The 18,661-nt window shown below is 37.7% G+C and overlaps 1 protein-coding gene across 2 annotated transcripts in view; it reads left to right on the top strand.

Moving 5' to 3' along the window:
- Positions 1-18,661, top strand: part of LOC137056308 (A disintegrin and metalloproteinase with thrombospondin motifs 14) — a 137,246-nt gene that overhangs the window by 68,553 nt on the left and 50,032 nt on the right. For both annotated transcript variants that reach the window (XM_067430351.1, XM_067430350.1), the window contains exons 7-15: positions 6,352-6,457; positions 7,957-8,100; positions 9,064-9,196; positions 10,047-10,160; positions 11,151-11,299; positions 11,502-11,674; positions 13,736-13,869; positions 15,455-15,578; positions 17,771-17,851. In XM_067430351.1, coding sequence (XP_067286452.1) covers positions 6,352-6,457; positions 7,957-8,100; positions 9,064-9,196; positions 10,047-10,160; positions 11,151-11,299; positions 11,502-11,674; positions 13,736-13,869; positions 15,455-15,578; positions 17,771-17,851 — 1,158 coding nt within the window. The remainder of the gene's footprint in view (positions 1-6,351; positions 6,458-7,956; positions 8,101-9,063; positions 9,197-10,046; positions 10,161-11,150; positions 11,300-11,501; positions 11,675-13,735; positions 13,870-15,454; positions 15,579-17,770; positions 17,852-18,661) is intronic.

Genomic DNA, 18,661 nt, shown 5'->3' with positions numbered 1-18,661 from the left:
CGGATAAACGGTTGTCTTTCAAACTCCCTCTGCACGCGATAGGATAGCGCTACACCAACCAGAGCAACGAAGGTGAAGCAGAGCTCGCTGACAGATTAAACATTCGCCGTATCCGGTCGGCAAAACCCAGAACACATCTTCCCTTCTTAAGAATGACTTCCAGAGTCGCGGTCAAAGATGATTCGAAAGGCCGCTGTTCGCCAGTTTCTGTGTTTACTAGAAGCACGCAAACGCAACTCGGCCGTCATTATGTTAAGCCCCGCCCACTGACTCTATACACGATGTGATTGGCCCAGCAAGAGTTTGGCATCTACAGCTCAGAAGGGTATTGAGAGTTGCTAGACGACACTCGCTGGCAGATTAGATTTGCTGCCGCTAGGGTGTGTCTAGATTTCTAGGCTACCAGTGTATAGTGTAAATGCAAATATCGGCTATGGGTCGCTTTTTAAAAATAATGTAAGTGGGGCGTCAAAAATATCAGATATAGTCACCAAATCGGAATTGTTCATCAAGACCTGCAGTGTAAATGCGGCCTATGTGGATGTCACGCATCAGCATGATCCGCTAACAAACACAACCCTATTGTTTTAGGATTTATAAAGTGTGTTTCTTTCCTCTTTCTTCCCAATAAATGACTCGTTGATCGGCAATGACTTTCACACATGAACTAAAGTAGGAAGACTCTGAGGCGAGTTTGACTCTTTTTGATGGATGTGTGTTAGGCTTTCGAGATCCTCGTGTGATCTTTTTAAGACTGTGTGTTGTCTCACTCGCCTGCTGTTGCTACGCCACGCTCTCTGTTGTGCTCATAACACCGTCCTAACCACAACCTTTCACCCCGAGGGCAAACATCACACTCCCGTCCCAAGCTTTAATCCGGGTTCAAGGCACAAAAATAGGCTCATGCTTACAGTACTTGTTTTGAGAAACGGCCAACACCTGAAGCCTGACATTAGTGAGGATGAGAAGGGAATAAAACAAGCCTTGATTCAGCAGCTCCTGGACTAATGATGATCTGGATGACGTGCTTTGGATACGGATCAGGAGATCCTGGTTTATAGCCGTCAAATCTCTGTTCTTGTTCAAGAAAGTGTCAGAGAACAGAGGCGCTTCACCTTCAGATGTTGCTCATCCACCGCAGGGATCAGAATAAATCTGACATGAATGAGCTTTGCAACCCTGTTATGAAAAATTGACTTAATACAGTTTAAAACCATAATTTGTGTTTTATATTATTTTCTAGTAATAAACAAACACACACATATATACACAGATCATGCAATACATTATGACCTGGTGACGTGAATAACACTGATTATCTCTTCATGGCCTGGTCTGAGGAATCACGTTTTCTTTTACATCACGTGGATGGCCGGGTGTGTGTGTGTGTGTGGCTTACCTGGGGAACACATGGCCCCAGGATGCACTATGGGAAGAAGGCGAGCCGGCGGAGGCAGTGTGATGCTTTGGCCAATGTTCTGCTGGGAAACCTTGGGTCCTCCATCCATGTGGATGTTACTTTGACACGCTCCACCTACCTAAGCATTGCTGAGACCATGTTCAGCCTTTCATGGAAACGGTATTCTGGTGGCTGTGGCTCTTCCAGCAGGATAATGCTCCTGACACAAAGCACAAATGCTTCAGGAATGGTTTGAGGAGCACAACAACCAGTTTGAGGCGTCGACTCGGCCTCCAGATTCCCCAGATCTCAATTCAATCGAGCATCTGTGGGATGTGCTGAACAAACAAGTCCGATCCATGGAGGCCCCACCTCGCAACTTACAGGACTTAAAGGATCTGCTGCTAACATCTTGGTGCCAGATACCACAGCGCACCTTCAGATGAGACCGAGGTCCTGACTCTCTGTGGTCATTAAAAATCCCATCAGATTGGATGTCCTTTGGAAAAAAAGAGTAGGAGTGTAACCTCGACATCCTGGCCAAATTTGTCTAAAAAAAACGTTAAGTTTGACAAATGCAGGCCACACTTCAGTTTGTGTGAAACCTAAAGAAAAGATTTACTTGTCGTGTCTTCTTATCATGCTATAGAAAGGGTTCAGATGTGTTTTTCTGTTGGTTTATGGCAGTATATGTGTGGCTGTTAGAGGCTGAAGCAGTGCTCTTCTGAGTGAAGCGTCTTCCTGCAGCAGTGCTTTAATATCAGTCCTGAGATCCTGATTTAATGTCATCTAATACCCTATGATTACAGCTTTACCTCCTCCGCCGTCGCTTGACAACGCTAAGCTTTTCCAGGGCGATGCGAGAGCGGCGTTCTCCTGCAGGACACACACACACACACACACACACACACACACACACACACACACACACACACACACACACACACACACACACACACACACACACACACACACACACACACACACACACACACACACACACACACACACACACACACACACACAGCTCTGCTTGTGTTCTCATCAACCCTCACTGCAAAAAATGCATTTCTTACTCAGTATTTTTGTCTTGTTTCTAGTCAAAATATCTAAAAATTCTTACATTAAGAAGCATTATCTAGACAAGTAAATATTATTGTCTTGTTTTGGGAAAAAATAACTCAAAATGAAGAGAGTTTTTGTTTAAAATAAGATAAATAATCTGCCAATGGGGTGAGAAAAATAATCTTGTTTTCTGTTTGAATTAAGATTACTTTGCGTACCCCAGCATTGGCAGATTATTTATCAAAAACTCTCTTCATTTTGAGTTATTTTTTCCCAAAACAAGACAATAACTTTTGCTTGTCTAGTAAATATTTTGTGTTTTAAGATTTTTTAGATGTTTGGACTAGAAACAAGACAAAAATACTAAGTAAGAAGAGCATTTTCTGCAGTGCTCCGGCTGGCTCATACGTGTCGTGTTCTCAATAATAGTGGGAATATCATCGTATTAAACATGCGATCATCAAACCTAGATATTACTGATGCTTTAAAACACTTCACGAGCTTCTCAGCATCTTCTGCTTTTCACCTGCATGCCAAAGACTGTCCAGTGATTTCAATAGCATGAACATTTCATTAGAAAGAGCCCAGACTGGCTTTAACCTGTACCACTAAAGCTCTAGCGCTGCACATCTCTTGATCGAGTGTCTGTGGTGTGTGTTTTGTGGCGTTTGTGTGTCTTGCGTTATACGTGTGGGGTTAATCAGGGAAGCTTTACGGGTCGCTTGTGCGCTTCTAGGAGACAAATTCCTCTTTTATCAGCATGGGTTGGTGTCTTTTTTTCAGAGGTGGACGAAGTACACATCTTCATTACTTGAGTAAAAGTAACGTAACTGCTGGTCAAATATTACTCCGTTACAAGTGAAAAGCTGTAAAGAAAGATTTTTACTTCAGTAAAAGTACAGAAGTATTTGTTTTCAAAAGTACTTTAGTATCAAAAGTAAATTTCCTTTTTTATGTCGCCGCATTATTTTATTATAGTTGTATAAATGCACATTATGCCATCATGGTTTAAGCCAGTCAGTGACGCTCCGTCTGACACACTAGCAGACGACTAACTTAAACTCATTTAAATACTTGTAGAAAAGTTACAAAGCTGCTGTCACTTTAAGGCCGAATGCACGGATCCAATACACTGATACACATCTGATATTCTCACACTGTTCACCTTCACTGAAGACAGAATCAACTTTGTTTATGTGAATACTCCACTAAATGAGCATTTGGACATCCGTCTTCTTCCATTTTGCTCTAAACTATAAATCAGTGTTTAATAAATGCTGTGAAATCATTGAACTTCACAAGACTCTACAAGAGTGATTCCTGAAAGGCTTTCTGCAAAAACCAAAACACCTTTAAAAGAAGAAAAAAATCATCACTGACTTTCAAAGCTGCGACAGAAACGACTTTCGACTTCGAGGACCTTGATAGAAATGTAGTGGAGTAAAGAGGACGATATTTGTCTTTCAGATGGAGTGAAGTTAAAGTCAGAAGTTTACAGAAAAAATAATACTCCAGTAAAGCACAGATACTCAACAAGTGAACTTAAGTACAGGACTCGAGTAAATGACCTTAGTTACTGTCCACCTCTGCTTTTTTCCAGACATATTCAGATATAATGCAAAACAATGTCATAACTATACATAGTGCATACAAATATTGAGTGGGATTTTTTTTAAATGGATGAATGAAAGATACACTACCGTTTGAGTTTGGGGTCAGTAAGAAATGAATACTTTTTTGCAGCATTCAGACACATTTAGTCGACCGAGAGTGACTGTAAACACATTTATAGTGTTGCAAAAGATTCAATTTCAATGCCATTCAACAAGCACATTTGTGTTTGGCCGTAATTGTAAAATGTTGCAAATTAGTTTGCATGCATTTTGACTGCTGTTTATGAAGAATAGTAATGAAGCGCTACTCATTCAGCCGGTTTATGAAGCAGGAGATTTAGCCATTATGTGCCCAACATGCTTGAAAATGAGAAAGAATACAAAATTGTCTATTTTATTATGAATGGCTCATGCACAACTGTTTCCAACATGCTTATTGATCATCAGATCCTCATCTGAGAATGATTAGTGAAGGATCATGTGACACTGTAGACTGGAGTAATGATGATAAATTCAGCTTTGATCACAGGAATAAATCACACTTTACTATATATTCACATAGAAAACAGATGATTTACACTGGAGGAATATTACAGTATTTTTTTACTTTATTTTTTATCATAAATTGTGGTGCAACCCAAACTTTTTAACACTAGTGTGTGATAACAACCAACACTGCCTCAGTGCATTAGGGCTGCTCGATAGCGCCCCCTGTAGGACAGGATGAACACTTACTCCTTTTGCCACTGTGCAAGATGTTTTATATTTTCCACTCCCTGAGAGTCAAGATTTTTCTGCACTAGAAAGAAATGATGCTTTTCTGACTCATTTTTGCCTTGCTTTCCTGTAATAAGTATCTTAATGAACATGCATTTACTTTGAGAAGCAGAATAGCTTTAGATTGTAAATAATAAAAACAACCATTAAAATTAGGGAGGTTTATGCTTTTAAAAAATAGATCAGAAAAATAAACTTAATTCATGAATTTGTTCTTGTATTAAGCATTAATGAGCGATTTTATTTTATTGTAAAAATATTCAAAAATTGTACTGTATTTTTGGTCATATAAATGCAGATTTGTGGTCCGACCCCAAACTTTTGAGCTAAAGTTTGGATAAAACACCAGGATAAAAAGGGGTAGAACTGATGACCATATTTAGTCTGGGAACTGTCACATGAATGTATTTTCTTTATTTCTATAAAAACCTTTAGTCAACAACACTTGATCAGTTGCTAATTGTAACATGCAGGTAATGACGAAGTAAAGCATTTCTCATCACTGGCATTAGCACAGTTACAGCTCACTGAGAACAGCCAAACCACAAGCTCTTCACTTCACCATAATGGGTCAACACAACCTTTAAATGTCAAATATAACATCAAACGTTAACAGGTCGTTCCCTTCACTTAAATTCACTTTAAACAAAATGCACTTAACTTTAACATTTATTCTCCTGATCCATCTCTATGCAAAGCATGCTGGGAACTACAAATACACTTCCTAGTTCAGTCAGTGCAACATAAATGATTCATGTGGTCCCAACACAAATGGTTTAGGTTACTTAGGTTACAAATTCTTGTTCATTTAACATAATACAATTGAGTAAAATGCACTGTAAAAAAATTTTTTTTTAAAGTAAGTAACCTGGTTGCCTTAACATTTTGAGTTTATTGAAATTAAAACTTTGAGTTGATACAATGAAGGAAATTGGTTTAATAAATAGAAACTCAAAATATTATTGTATCTGAACAAAATAAACATTTTTGATAAATCATGAAAATAGCACAATTTGGCTGCGTCATCAGAAATAAAACACACAATTACACAGTTATGTGCTTATAACAATATGCTTACAAAATATTTTAATAATATTAAAATAAAGGTCGATTCCTAAAAATGTTCATTGTATTAAATCAAATGTTTTATTTTAACGAACTTAAAATTTTAAAGCAACCAGGTAACTTATTTTTTAAATAATTTTTTACAGTGTGGCAATTAAGTAAAATATTTGTGTTGTTTCAGCTTATTTTATTTAAGGAAACATTATATAAATAAATATTTAAAAAAAATTTTTTTTGAGTGAAGGCAGGGTCAGTGGAGTTTGGTGTCCACGTGTGTGTGTGTGTGTGTGTGTGTGTGTGTGTGTGTGTGTGTGTGTGTGATTGACTGTGACCCTGCATCTCTTTGAACAGACTTTCCCAATGAAACTGATCTGACTTCTAGAATGTCCCGCATTCCCGTTCATCCCGTTTCGTTTGATCTGTGTTGCCCAGGTTACGCCCCGGTGACGGGCATGTGCCATCCGCTGCGGAGCTGCACGCTGAACCACGAGGACGGCTTTTCCTCGGCCTTCGTGGTGGCGCACGAAACCGGACATGTGTGAGTTTACATCTGCCTTCACACTCGACTCGCAGTGGACAAGAGTGATGTAAAAACATATATATATATATATATATATATATATATATATATATATATATATATATATATATATATATATATATATATATATATATATATATATATATATATATATTTTTTTTTTTTTTTTTAAATAAGTTATAAAGTCCCCATGAAAACAACATTTATCTTATTTACTTTGTTGGCACATATTACAGGTCTTAGGGTGAACAATTAATCCATGTAAGTTAATACACAGAAAAAAATTGTTTGTCGTTGTAAACTTTAATCAAAATCTGAAAAGTAACTTCCGGTCTGGAAACGGCGTTCCTTCTCAGATGGTGTCAGTTTAAAGGCTTTTGGTATATATATATACACATACATAGAGTATATACATGCAAATATTTCTTAAATGTATGTGTGTATTCAAATTTACATAATAATTATGCACAGTACACACACATATATTATGCAAACACACTTTTATTTTGGATGTGATTAATCACGATTAATCGATTTGACAGCACTCATTAAAATCCATAATATTAAATATTAATGTTTTATAAAAATGTTATCACATAATGTAAATTTATACTAAATTCAGCTAATTTGAAAACATAGTAATGAACAGAAGCATTTAAGTAGTGTAAGTATTTCACCACAATCAGTGAGTCGAGAATTAGTGAGTCAAGAATCAGTGAGTCGAGAATCAGTGAGTCGAGAATCAGTGAGTCAAGAATCAGTGAGTCAAGAATTAGTGAGTCGAGAATCAGTGAGTCGACAATCAGTGAGTCAAGAATCACGAGAATCAGTGAGTCGAAAATTAGTGAGTCGAGAATCAGTGAGTCGACAATCACGAGAATCACCACAATCATGGGGTCGAGAATTAGTGAGTTGAGAACTATTGAGTCGAGAACTATTGAGTCGAGAACCAGTGAGTCAAGAATTAGTGAGTCGAGAATCAGTGAGAGTCGACAATCAGTGAGTCAAGAATTAGTGAGTCGACAATCGGTGAGTCGAGAATCAGTAGGTCGACGATCAGTGAGTCGACAATCAGTGAGTCGGCAATCAGTGAGTCGACAATCAGTGAGTCGACAATCACGAGAATCACCACAATCAGTGAGTCGAGAATCATGAGAATCCCGAGAATCAGTGAGTCGAGAATCACGAGAATCAATGAAGTCGAGAATCAGTGAGTCAAGAATCAGTGAGTCAGGAATCATTAGAATCAGTGAATCGAGAATCAGTGAGTCGAGAATATCGAGAATCCGTGAGTCGAGAATCAGTGAGTCGAGAATCACAAGAATGAGAATCATGAGAATCAGTGAGTTGAGAGTCAGTGAGTCGAGAGTCAGTGAGTTGAGAGTGAGTAAGTTGAGAGTCAGTGAGTCGAGAACCAGTGAGTCAAGAATCATGACAATTAGTGAATCGAGAATCAGTGAGTCGATTTATATGAACGGATCTTGACTGTGTTTCAGGCTGGGTATGGAGCACGACGGCCAGGGGAACAGATGCTCAGATGAGACCAGCATGGGCAGCATCATGGCTCCGCTCGTCCAGGCTGCGTTCCACCGCTACCACTGGTCCCGCTGCAGCAAACAGGAGCTCAATCGATACATCCAGTAAGAGTCTGATCTCAGATCTGCAGCGGTCCGGCTCAGAAGAGGAGTTAGGAGAGATGTTTGTTCTCATTAGACACGTTTACATGCACACTTTTTTGTCATTCCAATTAATATAATTCCGATTGGAAGATTTAGTGGACTGTTTACATGAGACGTTATCTAAACCGATCTGGGGTTTACATGTGCTGACTTTCAATCGCAATCATCACAGAGCAGTTTGTCTGCCGCTTCATAAATGTTGACTCTGTCCTCTCCAGCCGCTGAATGTGTTCACGGATGCCATAGCAACTCTCAATGGCCACCAGGACTTATACGGCTTTATAAAAGCTATTTATTTATTGTAAAGTGTAATCATCTCAGAAAAAATAAATTCTTCTGTCAGGCGCAGTTGAAGTAAAAAGTGCCTGGGACAAACGCTGTCAAGATGAGAGGGTGTGTCATTATGCCAACATTACCTTCATAACTTCTAACGAAATAAAAAGTTTATCCTTAAGAAAAATTACTTTTCCTCTCAACATTATAGCCTGTTTTAAAGGTTTATCCCACCCCAATACAAATGTTTAATTGCAATTACTTATGATCATCCACTCAAAATTCATGCTCATGACTGGCTAACTAACACTAAAGACGATGTTTTACTCATTCCCAGAGTGCTCTTTTTCACCCTGAAGACAATTTAGCACCATATATGATCATAAAAATAGTTAATTTGATTCATTGATGAAGTGTTTTCTGTCCTGACATCACATGAGAAGAACTAAGATTATATAGCATATGATGCTTTTCTAATGCTCTCTTGTCATTTTTGGAGCTCAACAGTCTTAAACCCCATTAAGACAATCTGCAGCATATCTTTTAATACAGGAAAGTAAGACAGGATGAGAGTGATGGAGCAGAATTTGGCTGAAAGTTGATCAGTATTTCTAAGCAATGCCTTCCCCGATCCTGCTGTGTTTTTTTCAGCTCGTACGACTGTCTTCTGGATGATCCGTTCGAGCTGAAGTGGCCCAAACTCACGGAGCTTCCCGGAATAAACTACTCCATGGACGAGCAATGCCGCTTCGATTTCGGCGTGGGTTATAAGATGTGCACCGCCGTAAGTGTCTGTTTGAAGATTTGTGTGTTTGTTGTGCACCTTCATGATGATGAACTAAGGTCATTTACTCGAGTCCTGTACTGAAGTTCACTTTTTGAGTATCTGTACTTTACTTGAGTATTATTTTTTCTGTAAACTTATGACTTTAACTTCATTACATTTGAAAGACAAATATCGTCCTTTTTACTCCACTACATTTCTATCAAGGTCCTCGAAGTGGAAAGTCGTTTCTGTCGCAGCTTTGAAAGTCAGTGATGATTTTTTTCTTCTTTTAAAGGTGTTTGGGTTTTTGCAGAAAGCCTTTCAGGAATCACTCTTGTAGAGTCTTGTGAAGTTCAATGATTTCACAGCATTTATTAAACACTGATTTATAGTTTAGAGCAAAATGGAAGAAGACGGATGTCCAAATGCTCATTTAGTGGAGTATTCACATAAACAAAGTTGATTCTGTCTTCAGTGAAGGTGAACAGTGTGAGAATATCAGATGTGTATCAGTGTATTGGATCCGTGCGTTCGGCCTTAAAGTGACAGCAGCTTTGTAACTTTTCTACAAGTATTTAAATGAGTTTAAGTTAGTCGTCTGCTAGTGTGTCAGATGGAGCGTCACTGACTGGCTTAAACCATGATGGCATAATGTGCATTTATACAACTATAATAAAATAATAATAATGCGTTGACATAAAAAAGCAATGTAATTTTTAATACTTAAGTACTTTTGAAAACAAATACTACTGTACTTTTACTTAAGTAAAAATCAGTTTTTACAACTTTCACTTGTAACAGAGCAATATTTGACCAGTAGTACTGTTACTTTTACTCAAGTAATGAAGATGTGTACTTTGTCCTGTAGTTTCGCACCTATGACCCGTGTAAGCAGCTGTGGTGCAGTCATCCTGATAACCAGTACTTCTGCAAGACTAAGAAGGGTCCGCCGGTCGACGGGACGGAGTGTGCGCCGGGAAAGGTCAGACACTAGCGAATGGATGCAATATCACATTTCTCACACAACATTTATAATATGATTTCATATCCAGCTGGCTCAAGAACAAACTGGCCTTGCTTTAGAGAATATGTTCAACTCACATCAGAGTCTTTGACAAGCGGATATTTTTCACATCAAACAACCGATCATATCTTCACTGATGCTTCTTATCATCTAAAACTGATCATTATCCAGATCTGATAATCTAAAACTGATCAAATCTGAGAGTCTAAATCTGATCGTTATCTAAATCCATTAAATGTTTTTGAACAATCAGTCATGTTTTCATTTTGAGAATCACTTCGTTCAGAACAAGATTTAATTTCCTGATAAAACAATATTGACCAATATTTAATCTCTTAAAATCACTGTCCAATATTTAATCTCTTAAAAATATTGACTAATATTTAATCTTTTCATAAAACAATTTTGACCAATATTTAATCTTTTCATAAAACAAAACTGACCATTGAATTGAATACGCCTTTAAAAAGTAACTTAGTTAGTTTACAGATTACTTGATTTTAAAAGTAACTAAGTAAGATTATAAGTTACTTTATTAGTTACATTCAGCAGTTTCCGACAACACCCCTGCCGCCTCAACACAGAAATGACGAGCGTTTTTGCCAACACTCACTTTATTAGAAGTGCATTTTTAACAGTAACGTCAACAATGTATCTCCTGACCTTTTAATTTGAAATTAAAAAATATTTCCTGAAAAAATACTCTCCCAGAGACGCAAGAAGAAAGCAAAAATATATTTTTTACTAAGGAATATGACAAAAATAGTAACTCACAGTGACTTGGATAAGTTACTTTAATCTGATTACTGGTTTGGAAATAGAAACGCGTTAGATTACTCGCTACTGGAAAAAAGTTTAGATTTAGAAAAAAGTTTCAGATTAGAGTAACGCATGACTGGCATCACTGCAGGTGTGTGTTAGTGACACTAGTTAATGTGTGTGTTGCAGTGGTGTTTTAAAGGCCACTGCATCTGGAGGTCGTCCCATCAGCCCTACGGTCACGACGGAGGCTGGAGCTCGTGGGGGAAGTTCGGCTCGTGCTCGCGGACCTGTGGAGGAGGCGTCCGGTCCCGCAGCCGGCAGTGCAATAACCCTGTGTGCGTTCACAAGCCTGAGCCATGAGTGAGCGAATCAATGAAGCCTCTGAGGATGAGAATCTCTCCCCTGACCTCTCTCTCTCTCTCTCTCTCTCTCTCTCTCTCTCTCTCTCTCTCTCTCTCTCTCTCTCTCTCTCTCTCTCTCTCTCTCTCTCTCTCTCTCTCTCTCTCTCTCTCTCTCTCTCTCTGTCTGTCTCCGCAGCCCTGCGTATGAAGGACGAGACTGTCCCGGCTCAACGTTCGATTATCAGGTGTGTAACTCTGAGGACTGTCCCGGGCCGTACGAGGACTTCAGAGCGCAGCAGTGTGTGGAGCGCAGCAACAAATACCACAACAATGTCAAACACACGTGGCTGCCGTACGAACACCCTGATGGTGAGACTTCATTTATCATTTATATATATATAACCATATAAAACTATATATATAACCATATACAACTGTGTTTCTTGGTTTTTAATTACTTAGTTTTTATTATTTAGTTGTATTAGCAGTTATACACTGATCAGGCATAACATAATGAGGTCAGAGCATCTCCAAAACTGCAGCTCTTGTGGGCTGTTCCCGGTCTGCAGTGGTCAGTATCTATCAAAAGTGCTCCAAGGAAGGACCAGTGGAGAACCGGCCACAGGGTCATGGGCGGCCAAGGCTCATTGATGCACGTGGGGAGCGAAGGCTGGCCCGTGTGGTCCGATCAAACAGACGAGCTACTGGAGCTCAAACTACTCCAGAAGATAATGCTGGTTCTGATAGAAAGCTGTCAGAATACACAGAGCAGCTCAGTTTGTTGTGTATGGGGCGGCAGAGCCGCTGACCAGTCAGGGTGCCCATGCTGACCCCTGACCCCGCCGAAAGCACCAACAGTGGCACGTGAGCATCAGAACTGGACCCCGGAGCAATGGAAGAAGGTGGCCTGGTCTGAGGAATCACGTGTTCTTTTACATCACGTGGATGGCCGGGAGTGTGTGTGTGTGTGGCTTACCTGGGGAACACATGGCCCCAGGATGCACTATGGGAAGAAGGCGAGCCGGCGGAGGCAGTGTGATGCTTTGGGCAATGTTTTGCTGGGAAACCTTGGGTCCTCCATCCATGTGGATGTTACTTTGACACGCTCCACCTACCTAAGCATTGCTGAGACCATGTTCAGCCTTTCATGGAAACGGTATTCTGGTGGCTGTGGCTCTTCCAGCAGGATAATGCTCCTGACACAAAGCACAAATGCTTCAGGAATGGTTTGAGGAGCACAACAACCAGTTTGAGGCGTTGATTCGGCCTCCAGATTCCCCAGATCTCAATCCAATTGAGCATCTGTGGGATGAGCTGAACAAACAAGTCCGATCCATGGAGGCCCCACCTCGCAACTTACAGGGCTAAAAGGATCTGCTGCTAACATCTTGGTGCCAGATACCATAGCACACCTTCAGGGGTCTAGAGGAGTCCATGCCTCGACGGGTCAGCAAAAGGGGGACCAACACAATATTAGGTCTTGCTGTTATACCTGATCGGTGTATATCTGTTTTGATATTTGATAATCTGATAGAACTATAATGTATGGCGGAATGGCACTTCTGAGAGCGCTTCGACTCAGCGCAGTAAAAAGTCCCAGCTGAAAAATCCTCCCTCATCTCCCCCTCACTCTCTCATTTCCGTCAATAGGGGGGAGGGGGAGATGTGAGGGAGGATTTTTCAGCCGGGACTTTTTACTGCGCCGAGTCGAAGCGCTCTCAGAAGTGCCATTCCGCCATACATTATAGTTCTCCTTTTAATTTATGTCATCATACTTGGTCGTTCAGCTATTCGTGTAACTGTATTTAAATAGGGAAACGTGGAGGTGTTTGGTACTTCTAACTTGATCTCTGTTTGGTACCATAGTGAATGAACTGGGCTTAGTGGGCTAAGATAATGCTATCAAAATATCAGAGCGATTAACTGCACCGCACTGAGACGAGAGCGGGAAAAAACGGTGGACTATCCCTTTAATGTTTACATTTGGTCTCATTTTAATGGTGAGAATAAATGTTACGGTCCCACTTTATATTAGGTGGCCTTAACTTCAATGTACCTACATCAAAATATAGTACAATGTACTTCCTGTGTTCATATTGTAATGCAAAACATTTTTGCTGATATTGAGGGGGGACAGGTGTGGTGTGTGTGTCAGTTTAAGGGTAGGGTTAGGTGTAAGAGAAGTGTCAACAGTGTCATTATAAATGTAACTACAGAAATTAATTACAGACGTAATAACATGCAGGTATTTATAAAAATGTAAGTACAATGTAAAAACATGTATGTACACAATAAGTGCATTATATCAAATGATTAATTTCAATGTTAGCACACAGTAGTTAAGACCACGTAATATAAAGTGGGTCCAATGTTACTAATCTAAAAGCAGGTGATGTTTTCTGTTGAGATGTCGATGTCTGTGCGTTTCAGAGGCTCATAAGTGTGAGTTGAGCTGTCGCTCTAAAGAGACGGGTGAGGTCGTCTTCATGAACCAGGTGATGCATGATGGGACGCGCTGCAGTTACTCGGACCCGCTCAGCGTCTGCGCTCGAGGAGAGTGTCTGGTGAGAATCATCAAATCATAACACACACGATACCCATGTCTGATTCCTTCACTAATGATCAATGAGAGCCTTTGTTGCCTTTGGCTTGGCTTGCTCAGTTGGGGATACAAACATTTTAATGTAAGTTATTCAAATAAATATCCAAATAAAATGAATGTATTAGGTGTTAATTAATGGTATAAACTATAATACTGATCTGCCAATATTGTCGCTATATGATAAATTAAAGTAAGCTGATAACATCACTGTTTTCTCCAGAGCGACTGTACAGCCAAATCACATTTTGGTGTTATATTGTCCGGTTTGACCCTGTGTCAAGCGTGCGTTTCCCTCCACAGAAGCGCGTCGCTAAACTAGTGAATGAACTTGCGCTCCCTGGGCGGTTCAGCGCAAAAAAGGAGGCGTGTTCCGGCGCAAACAATCCCTGGAGCTATTTTGCTGTTCCATTAAACAATTGCGCCACTGACCAGAAAAAACCTGGTCTAAAGTCAGCGGCGCGTTGTTCATTATGCTATTTTAAGGGCGCATGCTTGACCATAATGTATAGCGTGCACAACGCGCATACACTTTGCTCATGTAATCTACACAGATGCAGCAGTTATTTTTGCAAATCATAAATTGTTACACTAAAAAAATATTAACACATGAGATGACGGAAATCATTGTGGTGTGCCACGAAGATGTGCAAAAATAGGCATAAATCTAGCTTACAAATTATTCAGGCTAATTGTAGTAATTAAGGATCAGACCTGTTTGCCCAATAGTGGCAAGACATATCTGTATATAAGGACATCTGACAAACTGGTTTGTCCGTCAAGAACCAGGAAACAAAATCGACTGAAAAACTGAAAAAACTGAAAGACTGAAAAAAAAGACTGTAAAATCACCTTTACCATAATGTAAGTACATTAAAAACCTTAGTCTTCAACTTACCAGTTAAGTTGAGCTTGCTCATATTTTTTTATTTTGCACAGTGAGATTAGTATGTCTTACGCCATAATAATAGCGACCCATAATGGAACTTGCGCAGCTGCTTTTAAAGGGAATGTTGGATGCCGCTCTGATTGGTTTATTCACGTTACGCCCAAACCACACCTATGAATAATGAAGCTACTTCAGACCAACCCATTTTAGATTTGCGCCAGGCGCAAGAGCCATTTATCTATCTATCTGTCTGTCTATCCATCCATCCATCCATCCATCCATCCATCCATCCATCCATCCATCCATCCATCCATCCATCCATCCATCCATCCATCCATCCATCCATCCATCTATCTATCTATCATTCTATCAAATATGATGAACGCAAAATCTCTTATTTCTCTGGATTTAAACAGTTGGAAACATTTAGGATACATTTGGGATAATGCAATTATGCAAGTCAACTAAATACAACACTGGTATAGTGGTTTTTGGATATTTTGTTCCAAAAATCTTACATATTGTCCCTTTAAATAAATAAGTGTAAAAATGTATACATGATCCTTCAGTAATCATTCTCATATGAGGATCTGTGATGTGTGTTTCGGTGTGTTATATCTCTGACTGCTGATATGAATGTGTTGTCCTGTCTCTCTCTCAGCATGTCGGCTGTGATAAGGAGGTAGGATCGTACAAACAGGAGGATAAATGTGGAGTGTGTGAGGGAGACAACTCGCACTGTCGCACCGTCAAACTCACGCTCACCAAAACCCCCAAGAAGACAGGTACACACTCACACACACTCAGACAGACGAACACACACTCACAGACAAATACACACTCACAGACAAACGTGATTCCCAAAAATACAGTTTTTCTTTTTTTTTTTTTTTTTTTTCTGGATTCCATTTTAATGGTTAAATTAAATGTTATTAATCCAAAGTCATTATTATTTAATATTATTATTTTTCTATTATTATTATTGAATTATTTGAAATTATGCAAATTATACAATTTAACATTTCAATAACACTTTATCAAAAAATCTAGCAAAAATTTCATGTTTAGGGTTTATGTTTATTTTTTCCCAAATACCCTTTTTATTTTTTTTATTTCAGTTTTTAACGTACATTTTTTAATTCATTTTTAATGGTTTAATTAATCCAAACGCAAGCCATTATTATTTTATATTATTATTATTTAATTCTTTGAAATTATGAAACTTGTACAATTTAACAGCAGTTTATTAAATATGTAGCAAAAATTACACGTTATGGGTTTATCTTTTTTTCCCCCTAAATTCCTTATTTTTACCTTTTTTTTAAATGTACGTTTTTTACGTTCAAAATTTTTTTAGATTCCTTTTTTAACCTTTTTTAAAATTTCCATTTTTAACATTAAACATTATTTTGGATTCTTTTTTTTGGAAATTTCCATTTTTAAGATTACATTTTTTCTGGATTTCGTTTTAATTTGTTAAATTAAATGTTATTAATCCAAACGCAAGTCAGTATTATTTGATATTCTTCTTATTTAATTATTTGAAATTATGAAATTTGTACAATTTAACACCAGTTTATCAATAATTTCGCAAAATTACATTTTAGGGCCCTATGAAATACATTTTAATTTTCTTCTCAAAATCTTTTATTTTTTATTTTTATTTTTTACCAAATTCTGTTCTCCATTAAAAAAATTCTGGATTCCATTTTAATGGTTTAATTAAATTTTATTAATTCAAAAGCTTGTCTAATTTTTTTTTTTGTACTATGACACTTTTTTGTGGGATTATTCCTTGAAATTAAAGTTTCATAATAATTTCACAATTTTTGTCACAATTTCTTCAAGTTAAACCAGGCTTAAACGGTCAAATTACATTGTTTTTTTTTGTTTTTATTTTTTATTTTTTTTCTGGACTTCATTTTAATGGTTAAATGAAATGCTATTAATCCAAAGGCAAGTCTAATCATGTGAAATCATAAAACTTTTTTTCTTGAAACAAATGCAAACGCAAGTCATTATTATTATTATTATTATTATTATTATTATTTTTTTTTTTTTTTTTTTTTTTTTTTTTTTTTTGAAATCTTGAAACTTATACAATTTAACATCACTTAACATTATTTACATGATCAAAAATGGTAATAAACAAAAGTTTGTCTAATTAATGGAATAAAATAAGGTTTTTTTTGTACAATGAAATGTTTTTACTTATTATTCCTTAAAAATAATTTTGTAATATTTTTATAATTTATATAATTAATCATTTTTGTCACAATTTCTTCAAGTTAAACCAGATTTAAATGGTCTTTTTACGGTTTAATATTCACAGACATGAGCCCATATCGCACTTGACCTGAGCTGATTTTCATTTATTCATCCCAGATTTAACAAACTCCGTGACATTCCTCGGAGAATTCCATTTTTATGACTGAGTCCGTCCACGTTCTCCATATCACGGAAATCATACGGCCCTACAGTATTTACGAGTCTTTGTTGATGTTATTTAATCAAAACACTGACTATTGTTAGTTCATGTTAGCTCGCGTACATTAAATAATATTAAGAGATTTAACTTTTGATTTTAATAATGTATTCATAAACTGAGACGCTTGAGAAGAGTTTGTAACTAATGTTGACAAATGAAACCTTTACCAATATTTCCATATCTGGATGAATCTCACGAAAGCAAATCTAAATCATATTTCACTCCAAAATCCTCTGAATAATGAGAATTTGTGGTGAAGAGACTTTGTGTGTTAAATTGTTAAGAAATTACTTCTTTAGTGCTGAAATGGGCTTTTGTTGCTGAGGTTGGTGTGTGTGTTGTGCCCTGAGCTCTCGCTGTGTGTGTGTGTGTGTGTGTGTGTGTGTGTGTGTGTGTGTGTGTGTGTGTGTGTGTGTGTGTGTGTGTGTGTGTGTGTGTGTGTGTGTGTGTGTGTGTGTGTGTGTTTGTGTGTGTGTGTGTGTGTGTTAGGTCTGCTGAAGATGTTTGATATTCCTGCTGGCGCGCGGCACATTGTGATCGAGGAGAACGAAACGTCGCCTCATGTAATCGGTGAGTCTGTAATTGGTGCGGCTCTTTCTTTAGGAATCAATGCTTTTCTCAGGGCCGTCATGAGGCCAATCACTGCCTTCCCATCATGCTTTGGGTCATTCACTGCCTTCCCATCATGCTTTGGGTCAATCACTGCCTTCCCATCATGCTTTGGGTCAATCACTGCCTTCCCATCATGCTTTGGGTCAATCACTGCCTTCCCATCATGCTTTGTGTGTGTGTGCATGTGCTATTTAAACCCCCGACAGCTTGGCTTAAACTGTTTTTCTGATGGCTTTATTTTATTTTATTTTATTTTTTCCATTTCTTTCCTTTGTTTTACGTCCCTGAGCTCATGTTGAATCTTCTTCATTCTCAGAGGAAATATGATAGTACAGTTTAATTTTGACTACAATCAAACAAGATGCATAGCATGTGTTGATGAGGACGTTTATAGTGTGGTTAAAACTCAAACAATTTGTAACTGAATTTACACTAAATACATTTTTTTTAAATGTTTTCCGGCAAATGGAATAAAATTAGTTTATAAAAGTTTAAAAACATTTGTGTGAATTAACATAAAACTAAAATAAAATAAATTAGAAATATTATAAGAAAAACTTAAACTAAATAAATTTAAACTGAAGTAATAAAATGACTCAAACTGAAATAAAAGGAAATAATATTTAATATTTAAAAACAATAATAAAAATTGGAAATATTATGAGAAAATAAAAGTAAACTGAAGTAAAATAAGTTTTAAATTTTAAATTAAATCAAACTAAAATGAAATGAACATATTTAAAAACACTAATAAAAATTGATAAAAAA

Source organism: Pseudorasbora parva, chromosome 21 (genome assembly GCF_024679245.1).
Source record: "Pseudorasbora parva isolate DD20220531a chromosome 21, ASM2467924v1, whole genome shotgun sequence".
NCBI classification, from domain to species: Eukaryota; Metazoa; Chordata; class Actinopteri; order Cypriniformes; family Gobionidae; genus Pseudorasbora; species Pseudorasbora parva.
The sequence above is the reverse complement of the archived record's forward strand: the minus strand, read 5'-3'. Positions and strand labels throughout refer to the sequence as shown.